Source organism: Alosa sapidissima, chromosome 13, assembly GCF_018492685.1.
Source record: "Alosa sapidissima isolate fAloSap1 chromosome 13, fAloSap1.pri, whole genome shotgun sequence".
NCBI classification, from domain to species: Eukaryota; Metazoa; Chordata; class Actinopteri; order Clupeiformes; family Clupeidae; genus Alosa; species Alosa sapidissima.
Window position 1 is genome coordinate 14,131,112 of NC_055969.1, and position 16,870 is coordinate 14,147,981.

The following is a 16,870-nucleotide window of genomic DNA, read 5'->3' on the forward strand; positions in this document are numbered from 1 at the left end:
TGAGTAGCCTACACAAAACTATAATAAAGGCCTAAAACAAACAACTGGTTGTCAAACACATCTAATGCTACCTCTGTGTACACTGCTCCACCGAAGTAGCCTACGCAATATTTGATGAGTTTTAGCTCAGCAGTTCAGTCAGAAGTAGCTATGCATCCCTGGTCAAAGACAACTCAGGTCACGGCACTTGCTCTCATGTTACAATATAACTACAACTTCCAGGGAGACTTTGAACCCTGGTCTGAGCCATAGCCCATAAAGTAAGGTTTCTAAAGAATAAAACAAGACTGATGCTTTATGTGCACTTACAATTTAGCCTTACCTACACATCACTTAGTACTTTGATGTCCCACATAAAAACAGGCCATAAATTTCAACTACAAACAAGGCAAAACCTCAATTTCACCTGCTAGTAATTAGGGACCTCACACCATGGTTAGGGAAATTACATAAAGTTTGTATTATCATACACAACAAACAAGCCTAAGCGGTACCTTAACAATGTGATCAGGACAGAACACAACTAGCCTATCCAGTTGTCTACACGACTTTTACACTTTACAGGAATTGTCAAGTGGGCACCTTTCTTAGGGCCCGTGTCCACCAAACACGTTTTTTGCGCTGACAGCTCAACCTCATTTTCAGATTGCTTCAGTCAAGTGTTTATTTTTGCTAGGTTTTTATTGGTCGTAGAGAGAAGTGACATTGACGAGCCCAGCGCGATTCTAAAAGTTGAACAGATTTCAACTTTCAGCGTTCTAAGCGTTGTGGGGAAAAACAGTCAGAGCCAAGGGCTTTTTTCCGCCGAGGGCGCTGAGCGCTGTGAACGCTAAACTTCATAGTATTTGTATAGAAAATAGCCGGCATGAGCACAAAAAACGTGATTGGCGGACACAGGACCTTAATCTAACCCTTGGTTGAATATGAATTAAATATGGTATGATGTTCAGTGTTTCCCCTAGAATTTTTTCCAGCAGCGGTGCTATTACTTGGGGGGGGGGGGGGGTTGTTGCGCATTTTTTTTTATTTTTTTTTTTTATATCATACCTTCGTGTTTCTTTTGTGGACATTTTCAGCTTTCTTTTACATTATTGGTTAAAAATGATAGAAGAAAAATGAAATGGCACAACCCAGAAAAAGATTATTTACAATTTATTTAAATTTGTCTTAATGGCAAAGGCCACACCCAATCTGCGAGCACTTAATTTTTCTGGGCTTTTCAAAGAACATCTCTAAGGCTCTTTGGTAATTGAATTGAATTGTTGGGGGGCCATTAATGCTGACACGCATGCACGTAGCCAGATGCTCTCCTTGTAGTCTATTTCTCAGTCCCAAAACAACAAACCCACGTATAAAAAAGTAAATACTCACTTTTCTTCTACATCACTCCCACAGTTACCATACAACTCACTCACAATTAACTCGAAAAGGACCTAGGCTACTTGATTGAAGTGCGACCGTTCGTCTCACCGTCAAGAGAACGCTGAAGTTATGAGAACACGTCTTTCTGATAAGAGAATGTAGGCTCCTATGTCTAATGCCGCAAACGTAGAAAAGGTCTGTTTGTGATAGCCTATTATAGCTAAGTGGACAGAATTTAGGCTATACGTATATGCCAACATATGCTCATATTTCCTTTAACTATCAGAAAGTTTAAACAGGCCTAGACTGTGTTCGCCTAGCTTTCCCATGCAAACATTACATGTAGCCCTACGCTAACGTTACAAGTCTAGGCTACAATTAACGTTAAGACCATACACCTTGTAGCACATTGGTTTACTCTATTGCATTACTTACGTTTTAATAATTTGTCGTTGAATGTTGATGGAGGCTCATCTTTGGGAAATCAGCTCTCTGGATAAAATTGTCAGCCGGAGCAAGAGTTCTCAGAGTTGACGACACCGGACGTAAATCCAATCAGCAGAAAGAACCGCATCACAACAGTAGGCTAAATCGCAACAAACTTTTTTCCCCCCATTTTAAATTCATTTCGGTAATCATGAATTGGTTTCTTTTATTTGATGTAGGCTAGGAGAGGAGGATGCATGTTTCACATTAGTGTCAATGTGTCAAAGCAGGCTTTGGATCCGAGGAATTGCTCAAGCTTAACATATGGCATAGGCTACAAGCGAATTCACGGCATACAAACAGCTTCGTGATGAAATATAACTAATATCATTTTTTATTGTCACCAGGCCTATAAGTAGGCTATTTATTGTGTAACCTACAAGTGAACGATGACACCATAGGCTACACTGTGGCGGAGCAAGACCCCATCAGTCGGATAGCTAAACAATGTAACCGTGTTCAGAACGTAGGCTAGCCATATGGGCTGCAGACTTGTCTTTGGGCTTGTAATCACCTGACACATCATGCCGCATATATGTCCTGAATAATGAGAGGCTAAGTGCGGATTTGATGCACTTAACTTACTCAAGACTTTCAGAAAACAATTTCGAGATGACGTTGGCCGTTGTGCTTTTACAGTGTGTTAAGTGAATCTCGTGATATTATGTTGCAGCGGCGCTGAAAATCCAGCGGCGGCGCTGCGCCGCTGTTAAATACACTGTAGGGGAAACACTGATGTTATTGAGGAAAGAAGTCTTTGGCTTATGCATGCTAATCTAGACGCACCCTAGCGGCAGCGAATTACATTTGCTGCCAGGGCTAGTATAGCAACTCTCCGTTGGCTTGTGAGCTGGAACATTTTAACTTCTATCAGGCCAATCAAATCGTGTATAAAGACGTTAGGCGGGCTTAACATAATGATTGATGGCAGAGTTGTAACGGTTTGGCTTGAATTCCCTGCTACTTGAAAACAAAGAAGATGGATGTTGCTGTTGACGAACAGCGTGACACGTTAAGCTTTTTTTTTAAGTTGGCAAAAGTTTGAACTAGCCAACTAGCTCAGCTGGTGGGAAAACGCATGGGACTCGTAGCACTGTCCTATTGAGTGCAAAGAGAATTTGAAAGACAACCGATTATCCCGCCCCTCAGACTGAGCCAGGGGCGTAGCCAGGATTATTTTATAGGGAGGGCCAGCTGGGTCCAGACTTTTTATTGGGGTGGCACTTGGGAATCAAAACTACTATTTGAAAACTACTCAAAAAGTTTTGAAGATTAGGATAGCCTATTTTACTAATGGCAATACATTGTGCAAAGCCAACACTGATACACAGGTCAGTTTGTTGGCCACTCCAACATATTTTCCATTAATAGGTCAATGCCAATAAAAAATATTATGATATGAATGCACCTTACCTAATCAGTTTTATTCAAATGACGTTAACCCAAAGAACAATAATAAATACTACAAATATTGTATGCATATATTTGATCTCATACTGATGGCCAAACTATATTTCTTTCTAATATCCACTCCAAGTACTTGGCTGTAAGTAACATGGCTCTGAATTAAGAAATTAACCCTTAGAACCCTAGACTGTTTTAAGGGCTTTTTCACTACCTTAGAAGTCTAGGCTACCCAGATCTGCCACTATTTCATGTATTAATACTTGCATTGATTTCATTTTGATTTTTAAATAATAAAAATACAAATAGTGTATTATAAAAAAATCTTATATTTTGACATGTATCTCACCACTGCAAGCTGGCACATGTGTGCATAGGGCAGACTGTTCTGAATCTGGCAGTATCATTGCCAGTGTTGGGAGTAATGCATTAAAAAAGTAATGTAATTACAGTAATGCATTGCTTTTTGCTGTAATGCAGTAATGTAAGGCATTACCAATACAATTTCAGTAATATTCGGTACAATTCTCAGTAACTGAAGTTACTTTGCTTTTTAATCCAAAATTGAGAAATGCTCAATTGGCACCAGAGAAGATTATCCAAGAATTAAAAAAAAGTCATCTATGCTGGTCCTGGAATTTATCTCTGCCATTCATGCAACAGATCTAACATGGTTAGGCTATACTTCTCATTTCAAGCAGTGAGAATAACAAGTTGTGAGTGACCTTTGGCCTTTGGAGCCTACATTGTCCCATGAGCCATAACTGCAACTGTTATATTGTTCTTTTGTTAGCCTTGAGCCTAGCTCAGTCATTATGTTATACCACATCACCTCCTGCAGTGTAATGAGCTGTATTGAACACATGAAGATCTATTGAGAACACCAAATCCATATTTCCTGTTACTTTGGTGAAAGTAATGTAAACGTAGTGTAATGCCTTACAATTCAAATACAGTAATATTGTAATGTAACACATTTTTTAAAACTTGATTTGGTTTGTGGGATTTGTGAGATCATTCACATCAGTGGCAATCATAGAATTTGATTGACCCTCCACACACACACACACACACACACACACACACACACACACAAACACACACAGACATACATAGAAAGTGATGGTTGTCATCAGTGTTGGGCAAGTTACTTCAAAATCGTATTATGTATTACTCATTACTGTACTTTCAAAGTAATTTGTTACATTATAATATGTATCTGAATTGTAAGGCATTACACTACTATTGTATTACTTTTGAGTTACTTTCACCAAAATATCTAGAAATATGAATTTGGAATTCTAAATGCAGTTTATTATGCTCAATGCAGCTCATTGCACTTCTAATGGAGGGTGATGTGGTATAACATAATGACTGAGCTAGGCTTAAGGCTAACAACAGTAGAATGCAATAGGCACAGTGATGGCTCATGATGCAATACAAGGAACAATCATAGCCAGAATTTTGTTAAAAGCAGACCAAAGGTCAAAGTCTGGTCAATTGTGATAGAAATGCTGTAACTTAGGCTTACTCATTAAAATTAACAGAGAGCCCACTACCTGTATATTGCAACCCAAAATTTAGACATGTCAAGATTTCTGAAACATGTAATATGTATTTCAAATACATATTTTGTAATTTTTATTTTATTGGGTTGAAGGAAATGGCTCTGTATTTTGTATCAAAATATTTTATTGGTGTGTATTTTTGTATTTTAAAAATACTGCAAAATACTATGTGAAAAACACTAAAAAAAGTAGATACTACTTGATGAATAATTGGTAATTAGGCAACAATGGTTAATGTTTATCGCAATCAGCTAATGTGAGAACAGCTGTGTTCAACGACATTCACAGCTTTTCAGTGACGGCCTCTTGCTGAAGCATCAGCTCTGGTCTGAAGTATAAGTATAAATACTCTTTTGATCCCGTGAGGGAAATTTGGTCTCTGCATTTATCCCAATCTGTGAATTAGTGAAACACACTCAGCACACTACACAGTGAACACACAGTGAGGTACCCACTAATCACGGCGCAGTGAGCTGCCTGCAACAACAGCGGCGCTCAGGGAGCAGTGAGGGGTTAGGTGCCTTGCTCAAGGGCACTTCAGCCTACTGATCGGGGTTTGAACCCGCAACCCTCCGGTCACAAGTCCGAAGCACTAACCAGTAGGCCACGGCTGCCCTGAAGCACTGGTGTGAAGTCGTACGCAAGTAAAGATGAGCAAGGTTACCTGTGCAAGTTCACATAAGGACACCGACAAAGGCAACAATGTCCTTTTGTATCCAAGCCAATTAACAGAAAAAATGTCAGATATCTCAATGAACCACAATGACATCAATAGATGGTAAGGTGTTGAGTGTGTTTGAATTCCCTTCCTTGTAGCATCCTTTTCTTCATTGCACAGTGGGGAGAAGTTCACCTTGTTTAATTAAATAACAATTATATTTCCTTATTAGCTGCATACTTGAGGTTGGAGATATTAAGGCAAGTCAAGTTTCTCACATACTGGAAGTTCAAGATATACAGCCTTATGATTTTCTTATTCAGTTCTACACTGGACTTGAATTACGAAATTCGGCACAGATACACAATTATGATTTTGGCCTATTGATTATAATGTGGTTAATTGTAAGTATAAGTATATTTTAATCTCTGCATTTAAGAAAATATAATCTCTGCATTTATCCCAATCCGTGAATTAGTGAAACACTCAGCACACAGTGAGGTGAAGCACACACTAATCCCGGCGCAGTGAGCTGCCTGCAACAACAGCAGCGCTCGGGTAGCAATGAGGGGTCGGGGTTCGAATCGGCAACCCTCCGGTTACAAGTCCGAAGCGCTAACCAGTAGGCCACGGCTGCCGAATTGAAAACTCTGTCAGTCAAATTCAATATCAAAATGTTTTACTTTGGCCTTTTATGGGGTATGTATTGGCAGACAGCCCTGGTAACTTACCGTTGTCGTTGACGCACCTGCTCGCTTGACTGCCACTGCAAAGTAGCCTGTGCATTGGCATTCTCCATGCGTGTAGCCTGCGTGTCAGATAACCCTGACGTTTCTTGTATTGTCGTGCTGGCTGTCGGAATGATCAGCAGTACAAATAAGTTCGCTAAAATATTGGTGGGGACAATTTTGTCATCTTAAAATTTTGATTAGGACTAGTCCTTAGCGTCCCACCCTAAATCTACGCCCATAACACATTCTTATTAGCATTAATGTTCCAACTCATCAACTCACCTGTTACTGAGGTTAAGTAGTAGGCTAGCCTAGTCTACTGTCAAGTGTTTTTAACAGATGACTTGAATTGTCCCGCTGCTGCTGCTGCTGCACTAGGACTACTCACGATGTGATCAGAACCGTAGGCTACACTTCCTGACTGGGCCAATGGTCGTAGATAGAGTGCAGTAATTGGTTCAGTCCCTGCTTTGCAAAGTGTTGTCGAAAACGGCAGCAATTCTTTTTTTTTTACTTTTCACTGAACGGAGCTGGGGGGGCCAGCAGGGTGGCCAAGCTTTGACCAGTGGTGGCCGTGGCCCCCCCTGGCCACCACGTAGCTCCGCCCCTGGACTGAGCACTGCCAACGGTGAGTGCCCAGACCCTACATTTTAATGTGGGTCTGGCTCGTCAGGCTATGCTTATCTATCATTGCCGCATCTTTCTGACCCATGGTTGCCCTTAGGTTTTCAAATGCACAAAGACATGGACAAGGACATGGACACATTACACTTCACGGTTAACCTCTGACAAGGCCTGTTTCAAATGCCTTATCTGGAGTGACAATAAAAACTAAAAATGTACTATTGAACTACAGTCTGAACAGAATGGTCAACTGTGTATGAAAACGCCATAGGGTCATTACACGTCAATTCAACCAGAGCCCATGCACTTAGGTTTAAAAAAATCTGAAAAAATTACCAGGTGGACCTATGTTACACAAGAGACAAACTGTAAAATTACTTATGTAAAATCAATACTTCCCAAGTTACAGCCAGTTTTACAGGGGGAGGGGGTTGTTGATTTTGTTCAGCCTCTTTTTTTTTTTTTTTGGTCAAAGTTCACAAGCCCATACTTCAAGAACTAAGCCATGTAGGAGGCTCAAATTTTGCATGCTGGTACATAAATAGGAATAGTATGTAGCAAAAAATGTCACGTTTGGTCTGGATGATCCTGCATGGCCATAGCTGTCCCTCAAAGTTGATCAAAATGTTACTGGAGTTTTTGGCTGGGCTCTGTTTAGGCCTTCAGAAGACATATTTGTACTCAACATAGATTCTTCATTTATTTTCCTTTTCCCTTTCCCTTCATTTTTTCAGAATTTTTCGAGACCTAAGTGCGTGGGCCCTGGTTGAATTGACGTGGAATGACCCCATACCATGGTTAGGCTCAGAATTAGGAAAACCAAAAATAAAAGTTCAGGACAGGTTTAGCCTAGTTGAAACCCAACTCATTGTCTTGAGTTAAAAAAGAGAGAAAGATGTGTGCACACACGCACACACACACACACACACACACACACACACACACACACAAAAACACAACTCTTCCTGGTTTATGGTGCCCGTGTTTGAAGACCTGTTTTCCTCAGAACCTAACAGCCAAGAACAACACGGTGAAGTTCACTAGCACCAGTTGCTGCTCAGCAACACACTCGCTCACATACTTACATACTTTAGTGACTAACACTATAATAAATTGTTTGTAAGCAACGTAACATTGTTTACCCAGGACATTTTCTCATAGGGAAAAGTGCTACAACTAACTGAGCACTAAAGAGCGTCTGACCCTCTTTCCAGTGACACAGCCCCCAAACAGTAAACACAAAAGGAGCACTGTTCCCCTGACCGGTTCCTACGCTCAACTCTAAACAGACTCACACCCATGGAAAAGTGCAAGGTCCCTGCGAATAGTTTTATTTCACTGGAGCAATGGACAAACATGAAAGAAAAAAATAAAAGATCAACTCAATCAGTTTACAAGGTGAAAACAGATATCTTAACTGATTCTAAGCATAGGAAGAATCAACTCAACGACCTTAATCTGTTTGATCTAACCCTAACAATGCAGATCAAGACAGTACGACTGGAGATTTTGGCATGCTGCTTAAAACACCTTCAAGCTTTTGTCTACAGGCACAATGGGCCAAAAATAAGCATGTCGCCCATGGCCAAGATCTTCCACATTCCTTCTTGTATTTGTGACACATGCGGAGTTAAAAGAAAGGCTGAACTGTACCTGAATTATTCTTTCAAAACAAAGAGACCAGTCTTGTAATTTGAACAGGAATGCAAACACGAAAAGGTGCTTTAAATTGCGGGAGATCTTATCATGTTCATAATTGCCTAAATAAGATGTTGTTTTATCAGTACGCATTTTAGAAATGTGCACAAACCCATTTCTCGGTGATCAGCTGTTGTCCTGTAACGTTTGCTAATATTTTTGTTTACACTGGCATGGCCAGCAAAGGCAAACTTTAACGTTTGACCTATTTCATCCTTCACTTGTTCAATCACAAAGTCGACCTGCAGTAATCCCAACTATAACCCCAACCTACTCTGATGCTGATTTCTGGGATTTAACCAGCTCATTTTAGTCAGCTATAATCGACTGGGTTTACACAATTCCAATGCTCAATTTGCTTTGCCAAAGTCTACTTTTACATCTTTAGATGCTGTAGGGGAAACAAGTCCACCTCAATTTAATACAAGTTACAATCTAGGCCTACTAAACACCAGCTGATATAAACTGTGTAACGTTAACAGGACCAAATGATTACTACCGTGCACTGAACCATGCCATAATTATTTCCTTCCAGAGGAACAAAATGTAGGACACCGAGAATCAGTTTAAGACCCCCGTCTCTCTAACTTTACATCTAGACACATATGTTGGTGCACAATAAACAGAGGTCGGTACCTATCTAACTTATAACGTTTGAAGTACATTCTTGCTAGTTACAATAATAGATCAGTTATCGTTAGCTCGCTAGCAACAGAGGTCACAGGACCGTCTTTTACAAAACAATAAAACAATCGTCGTCTTTGGACAGTCCCGGGCACTTACCGCGTTTCGTACACAAGATCCCTCTCTGATTTCCTTCTCTTTCTCGATTTCAGAGGCAAATCATGGACTTTGTTATCAAAATTTCCAGGGTTGCAGCATTAGTCGTCGGCAACGGATATGCAGCTATCTCTGTTGGAGACGAAAAGCCTTTTGCAATGTTACATGTGTCACACAGCGACCAATGATGACGTTTAACTCTGAGCCAATGAAAAGACTACTTGAACACCCGCTTCCGCCGCCACATGGCAGTCTGTCGTATGGTCGTATGACGCAATGTCACACACCGACGATAAGCAGAGTAAAAATAGAGAAAAAAAGAGTAACAGAGCCAGTTTTCACCGGTAAAAATGTGTATAAAATCGGCATGCACCTCTATGATTTGTTTAAGTAGTACACAATTAAGGCAAATTTCCACTCCAAGTAATTTCTGGCAAAAATCTAGCCTCGGTGTGAAATGCAGGAAAGATGATAATTTATGTAAGACAGAATAGTGACATCTGGTGGGCATTTTAACTATTGGTTGAATATAACGGTCACGACCTGTGTAAAGATGCACCTTTTGCAGCAACTTTTCACAGACCAAGCAGAAACCACAAATATCATACGTAGGTGTTTTCTTGTTATCATAAATGCAGTGTCAAAGCTTGTGACAACTTGAGTGACAAGTGACAACTTGAGAGAAATGGACAATCATGGGAGGCAGAGTCTTGGAATACACCATCAGAACCATTTATTACTGTTTTGCTGTGCTGTAGCATCAACTGTAAACAGAGGAATGTCATCTATACATAAAGATTCGGAAAGCCACTGAGGGTACAGGGTTGAGAAAAGAAAAGGGGAAGGATGGTGAATCACTTAGAGAGACGTACAAAGACTGGAATTGTTTAAATCCGGATAATTTTGATCCCATGGGGGTGGGAAAGAGAGGACAGACTCAATCCTTTTTTTCTCCACAGGCTGTTCTGATAAGACAGTAAAGTGTTACTCATAAATAAACATCACATTGCATAGCAAGACCTACACACACATACAAACACACAAGTATCCATCAACACAAAAAAAAAAAGTCAGTCTACTGATCTTTGAGACCCTACAAGCAGGAGAGCACCACGGAGGCACGAGAACACTGCACTGTGTCTGTCCAACACAAGCTGATGCTGACTTGACACCTATGATCTTTAACTACGCAAGCAACTCACCCTGAAATACTCCCCAAGTATGTACTACAGATGGCAAAGTAAGACACTGCGAGTAACCACCACTTAAAAACCCCACAAAATAGTTTGCCTAAACAACAACAGTGTACTTTAATGGACAAAGCCCATTACAAGTAAGCATGGTGCTCGCAATACACAAAAGGTGGATAACCAGGAGAAGTGTTAACTAGGTGAGTGTACAGGAATATTATGTAGTGAAGGTGTGGTGGCCACACAGTGGCAGTTCTTGTTTCAGTGCCTCCTAGGTTCATGTGTTAAATGGGATGGGGGTTGGGGGGCGGCTGGATGGGAGTGAGCAGAGGCTTTTTATCCAGCCATGCGGTAGTTGGCATGAATCTCGGGCTTGATGTCACACACCATCTTCAGCAGGTTGCCCAGCACAGCTTCACGGTTTTGCTGGTAGCTGTTCTGGATGCGGCTCATCTTATCCAGCGTCTCTTTGTCCACCTCCACAGCAGAGTTACCATGGGAACCCAGGGCCTTAACAAGGGAAAGAGCAAATTGAGAGACCCTCATGCTAGAGAACATGACACATTCACTTCCCAGACCATTATTGTGAATAACACCATATCTAATTACATTAGTCTACCAACATATTATTCTACATAGTAGTAAGTAAGCATAGTAGATTGTAAGCAGTTAAATTCAGTGCATATTCACTCTTCCACAGGCTATCTATTAAATATCTCACTGCTAAGAACCCTTCTTTGGCTCTTACCGCAGCCTCCTTGGTTTTGAACTCCTTCTCTCTCTGCAGGCGATACTGTTCAATCTCAGCCTGGGCTTCCTCTTTGGCCTGCTTCAGACGACGATTCTTGCCTATTCAATCAGGAATTTAAGTGATATAACTGTTAATTCTGACAAGATCCTCCTGACAATTCAAGTGGATCTGTATGGAAACCCCACAATTGCATATGGGGAAACAAGAGCTTTTAAATGATCTTATAGACAGGGGGAACTTGGAGAAAGAGGAAGGCTAGGAACAGTGACTTGTGAATCACGTTGTTAAGAGATAAGAGGAAACAGTGGAATAACTTCACAAAGGTTATGACTTGAGTAATTAAGAGCTTTAAAACTGAAGGAAGCGTCTATGGCCAACTAGATCATCTGTAGATATACATATGGCAAATTCCTCATCATAACGTTACTGAGGGGGGGTAGATGGCACTGCCTTGTTTTCCCACTTAAACTCCATCACAGAAAATAATCTCCAAGTGCTTATTTTCACAGACCTTTCAGCGCTTGAGGTATCAATACTCGCTGATTCATAAAGAACCTATTTGCTAATATAAATCAACAGAAAAAGTCCCTGATGGGTCTCTTAATCATCAGTCTGAATACATTTATTTGAAGCATTAACGCTAGCGATAACAAGCTACTGACGCTAACAGACAGCTGCGTGTTTCTAATTACATGCCACGCGACAAAACGGCAATATGATGAATAAGGCGACAAAACTGACAAAGACCATGTATAATTTTAAAATAAATATATTTCAACTAACGTCATACATCACCTAGGCTCTGCCTATAGCTAATATTGACCTAGCCAACGAGGCTAGGTAGCTAATCATGACAGTCGAATTAACTTACGTTTCCTGGCCTCTGCAACCTTCTCTGCTGCTCGTTTCTCAGCCTGCAACAGCTGCTGAATGCCCTGTGATTGACTAGCCATTATTTGACAAGCTGGTCTGATGAATAAAAGCAGAGATGATGGTTTGGAATTCCCGTGTACACTGCAGCGAAGGTCGGCGAAGAACACTGAAATGACTGCTGAGAGTCAGCTGACTATTCGTCAAGCGGACTGTTGATGCAGCCTGGGTAAGGTCACGTGACAAAACCCAAGGAGTTTCTGGATTTATGTTTGGTTCATCTTTTAAAATACCACTAAGAAGACATATTTGTACAGGAAATATTATGGGTTACAAGTATTAACATTTTGATGTAAAATATTTTGCTACTCTGAGTTGGTTTTGGAATGGTCCTAAACGAGGGTCTTTAAAAATAATCATACAAGATCGTTTGATGCCCTCTCGTGGCGAAATCATTGTACTGCGCTCTAAATGCCTCAAGTCTGGGAAATCACATTAACAAGATGTGTTCCCATTCCCATTTACATCTTCTTTATTTATGTATTTTGCAGACACTTTTATTCAAAGTGACTTACAAAATGAGAATTAACATTCAAGCTGTATTGCAAAAGAGACCTTAGGTCAACACTAAATACTAGCCTTCTAACGTCTACAATCTCCATAGCCTACCAGAGGATGAAGAGAGTGTGCAGAAGTTTACTGTCAAAGTGTGGTTGAAGGGGATAGTGATAGAAGGAGAAGGAGGTTAATGAAGTAGAAGAATTGGGAAGAAAGTAACTCGTGGTGTGCATGTTAGGTGTGTTGGATTGTTAGATGTGTTGGTACTACTCTCATATCAGTAGAATCGGTCTTCAAGATCATCTTGAGGAGAGGAACACTCTGGTAGCACTGGCCACCAATGGGGAACTACACATGTGTTCAAGTTTGATGTAATTGTACACATAGTAAACATTTACTGCAATTTCAAAAGAATAACTAAAATACACAAATATCACTGATTCAATGAAGCATTTTACCACATAAGGTATCATCACCTGCCTCTTTGTCATAAATTTAGGACAAAACTTGATGACAGTGACAAACTGGAAATTGTTATTCAAAAAAGAAATTCCTTTCTGAATTCAGGCCTTTTTATTTAATAGAATTGAATAGCCAATGGATGTAGGCTCACAGAACACAATCTCATTTGCAAAATATTCTTCTATCTTGGTTTGTTTTCCAATATGCCTATCTGTTATTTCAGGTAAGTGCTTCAGGATCATTACCTGCTCTTCACAGAGTCAAAACATGTAGGAATTAAAGCAACAAAACAATTTCCAAATTATGATGGTCATGTGAAAAACACACACACATACTGTAACACACCTGCCATTCATAGGCGGTTGAGGTTTTGGAGAGACCATGCAGCTCCCTGATGTTTAAGAAAAGCTTTGACAGCAAAATATCAATATACTAGTTTTCACCCAAAAAAGTTTAAAGTTACCACTTGCTTACAGAATTATGAGAGGAAATTAATTTGATGGTCATTATAGGCTAGCCTATATCAAACCGTTGCCAACTCAAAAGAACGTATCCCATTATGCCTTTCCCCCTTATTGTTTGTATCATTTTTTCCACATTAAGTTTTGCTTAAATTGCAATGCCTACCTTTCTCAGTTGTTCACAAATTCAAAAATCAGTCTAATATTTAACCTGCAAAGCAGCCTAGGCTACAGCTTGCCATGTTCTGGAATTCAACACTGCAGAATATTTTACAATGCATTGACATTTAGGCTATATTAGACATATAGCCGACTAACATGAAGTATTCTGTCTTAAGATAAGCATTAAAGCATTTTTCATGTTTTGTTCTTCAGAAGGAGGGATTAGAGATGAGTAGCCAGGGCCACAAATAAATTAGACCGACTTTCCAACGACACATCAGTATTCCATTATTTAACTTAATTATCCAAAATCGTTAATTAAATATTTAGATATTGATATTAGATAAATCTAATGCCAAACATCTCAGACAAACTCGTTGTCAAGAGCCCTTCAGTTATGCACACACATCTAGGTTGTATTGTAAACGTCATAGCCCTATGGTTTGGGAGCGCAGCAATCCTGAACGGAAACCCCTCCCGAATCCCAACTCCGGCTGCCGAGCAAAGAAAAGAGGAATACCAAGCAAGGAATCAGGAAACACGGAGAAATAACACAGCAGTCAATTAAAGTGAGTGCATTTCATAGTTAAGTTTACCAACTCTTGTTTCACATATATTGTTTATGTATACATGCTTTTAGACGGTGTAACATTATTTAAAATCAACTGTTGGGTTGTTTTTTCTTCGTGAATCGGCTATCCGACATTAGCAGGGTTGCTAACTGAAGTGACCTAGCATGTCGGTAGCTGGCTAATTAAATGGTTCGGTGTTAATTTGTGTGTTTCTGGGTTTGGGGGCTTGAGCCGCCTTGCATTACAAGCCAATGGCAATACGCAAACGAAACGAAAACTGGTATTTTGCATGAATGTTTGTAGAGATTTGTCCTCTACTCCTTAAAAAAAATCAATTGTTTGCCATCACAGTGTGTATGGAAGGCTAGTGTACCTGCAGCTAGCTAGCAATCGTTAACATTAACTTGATTGTTTTCTCTCAAGGTAGGCAAGATGTTAGCTACTTAACTTGTCCTTAACATTCAAAACGGGATAGGCTAGTACCAAAATAGGATTGCTGAAACAAGTGCCACCCATTCACGAATACTTTTGATGTAACAGAAGAAGTTATGTGTATCAGATTAAGTTGTTTTGATGGCCACATGTAACGTGAACGTTAACGAGTTTTTGCCCAAGACAGTGCTAAGACAAAAGACAAGTCATTCGGATATGGACTTGTTATCGTATTGTTAACAATATTTTATCGTTATAAGGTCGATGACGCATTTGTTAGATTAACTTTCTGTTAGCCAGAATTTTAAACACGGATGTTGTTTGAAATAATTAAAATGCTTGTAGCACTAGATGAAAGTTATGCTTTGCCGTAAACGTCCCGTCGCCAGTCAGGTAGCAAACTTTGCTGGCTATAATATTCAGACCCATTCGGGTGTACAGGGGAAGACTTCTAAAGAGACCACTGTAACGTTAGTTTAGCTTGCTTCGTAAAAATGACGTTGACGGACGAAATTGTTTAACCAACCAGTTAGTTGTCCTCTATTCGTCAAGTTCGGCTGCTGTCAGTGTTGCATTGACGTTCTCACATCAACAGCAATTTGTTACATGAATGTGAATTTGAACTCTTTTAGTGCAGTGAAAGAGATCAAGGAGGTGCAGTCTCATGTTAATTGCGATCATTTTATTTTCTCTCTAGTTACTTATTGCACTTAAGCTAAACCAGTGAGTATGCTGCATCGGTGCCCCGGCAGGCTGTCTAGACAGTGGCCCATCTTGACTAAAGTAATCGCATTCTGTCTTACAACTGAATAAGCCTCTGTTTATTTGCATTAAAAAATGACGTTTGTCATTTACAGAGGGCACGCTTATAGACTTGACTGAAACCGATGGAATGCAGCGTCATTGCCTGATTTATTCCATTCTCTTTGTCGACAAAGTAGCCTGTTTGCACTGTTTAGTTATGAAAGAACGTCAGAAACGTAGGTTACAAACTTTCATCTCAACTGTGGACACATCATTAGTAATGTTATTACTTTTTTTTTTACATCACCGACCGACAGAAACCAACCCCTCTCTGACTCAGTTATGTGTATGCAGGGCTAGTGTTTACATGCGTCCTGTTTGGTTGCCCGTGACCTCCCGTGCCACAGGGGTTAAGTCGGTGTAAGGAAATTCCTCTGCAAGTCTGTTCAGTTGTGCCATTCAGGCGGCCTTCCCCCCACTGTGTTGTTTTGTAGCACACAGCAAATCCTTGTTGAGCTAAACTCCCACTTGATGCACTCCTCCTCCGATTGGCCTAATTGTGTTACTGGTAAGAGACGGTTATAAAAGCTACACTTCAGAGAACTTTGCACGAGGCTCATATGTTCAGCCCAAATTGCAGGCAGGGGCCTCGCACACATTCAAACAGCCACCTGCAATTTCACAGGCTGTTGACATTTGCTGCAAAGTCTTTGAGTGTTGCTATAACTTCTTGTTCTCCAAGATGTTTCTTTGAGACTATGACCATACCTCATACTCGATGAAGGTATTTCTTAAATCAAAGTATCTACTTCTTTTTTGGTTAATCTTTGGAATCGTTTTTGAGGCCAGTGCCTTCTAAAGACAGGGTAAATATGTGCAGGAAACGTCTGTGTACCAAAAAGTTGTTCTACCATAAATGTTGAGCTTATCTCTGTCAAATAAACCAAAGGGGAACATGGAATTCAACTCTGAATTGCACTTAAAGACCTGACACTTTTTTTTCTTTCTTTGAGAAAATGCAGTAGGCCATCCTTCCATTACTGCATTACCTTTGATCTTCATGTAACAGTGGCTTTTTCAAATGACTACTGTTGTCATGGGTAATATTGTCTCCTCTGGCAAAGCTAGCATCTTCGGAGGAGAACTATCTGACTAAGGAGGTTGCATTGCCTTTTGACATCGGGGACATTAGTAGGCTACATTATACTTCTAGAATCAGAATCTCTAGTTGGGGCTGTGATATGTTCAGATAAAGGAACAGTCCATGTATGGTCTCTAGATGGTTGTGGAGCAGCTGGTGGTTATAGCCATTTCCTTTTCCTTCCTTTTCTGAGATGTCAGAGTGGGTGTCAGCTTT

At 40.2% G+C, this 16,870-nt stretch overlaps 3 protein-coding genes across 3 annotated transcripts in view; 1 reads left to right on the forward strand and 2 right to left on the reverse strand.

Moving 5' to 3' along the window:
* The window catches only part of slc31a1 (solute carrier family 31 member 1), a 32,035-nt gene extending 22,552 nt beyond the window's left edge, over positions 1-9,483 (reverse strand). The window contains exon 1 of the mRNA XM_042060603.1: positions 9,315-9,483. The gene's annotated coding sequence lies outside the window, so the exon portion shown is untranslated. The remainder of the gene's footprint in view (positions 1-9,314) is intronic.
* Positions 9,484-10,027: 544 nt separating this feature from the next.
* On the reverse strand, positions 10,028-12,320 carry atp6v1g1 (ATPase H+ transporting V1 subunit G1). Its single transcript, XM_042060604.1, has 3 exons — positions 12,124-12,320; positions 11,250-11,350; positions 10,028-11,011 (listed from the first exon to the last, which is right to left on the reverse strand). The coding sequence occupies exons 1-3, from the start codon at positions 12,203-12,205 to the stop codon at positions 10,838-10,840; spliced, it is 357 nt and encodes a 118-aa protein (XP_041916538.1). The 5' UTR covers positions 12,206-12,320; the 3' UTR covers positions 10,028-10,837.
* Positions 12,321-14,214: 1,894 nt separating this feature from the next.
* The window catches only part of fer (fer (fps/fes related) tyrosine kinase), a 34,757-nt gene continuing 32,101 nt past the window's right edge, over positions 14,215-16,870 (forward strand). The window contains exon 1 of the mRNA XM_042060601.1: positions 14,215-14,334. The gene's annotated coding sequence lies outside the window, so the exon portion shown is untranslated. The remainder of the gene's footprint in view (positions 14,335-16,870) is intronic.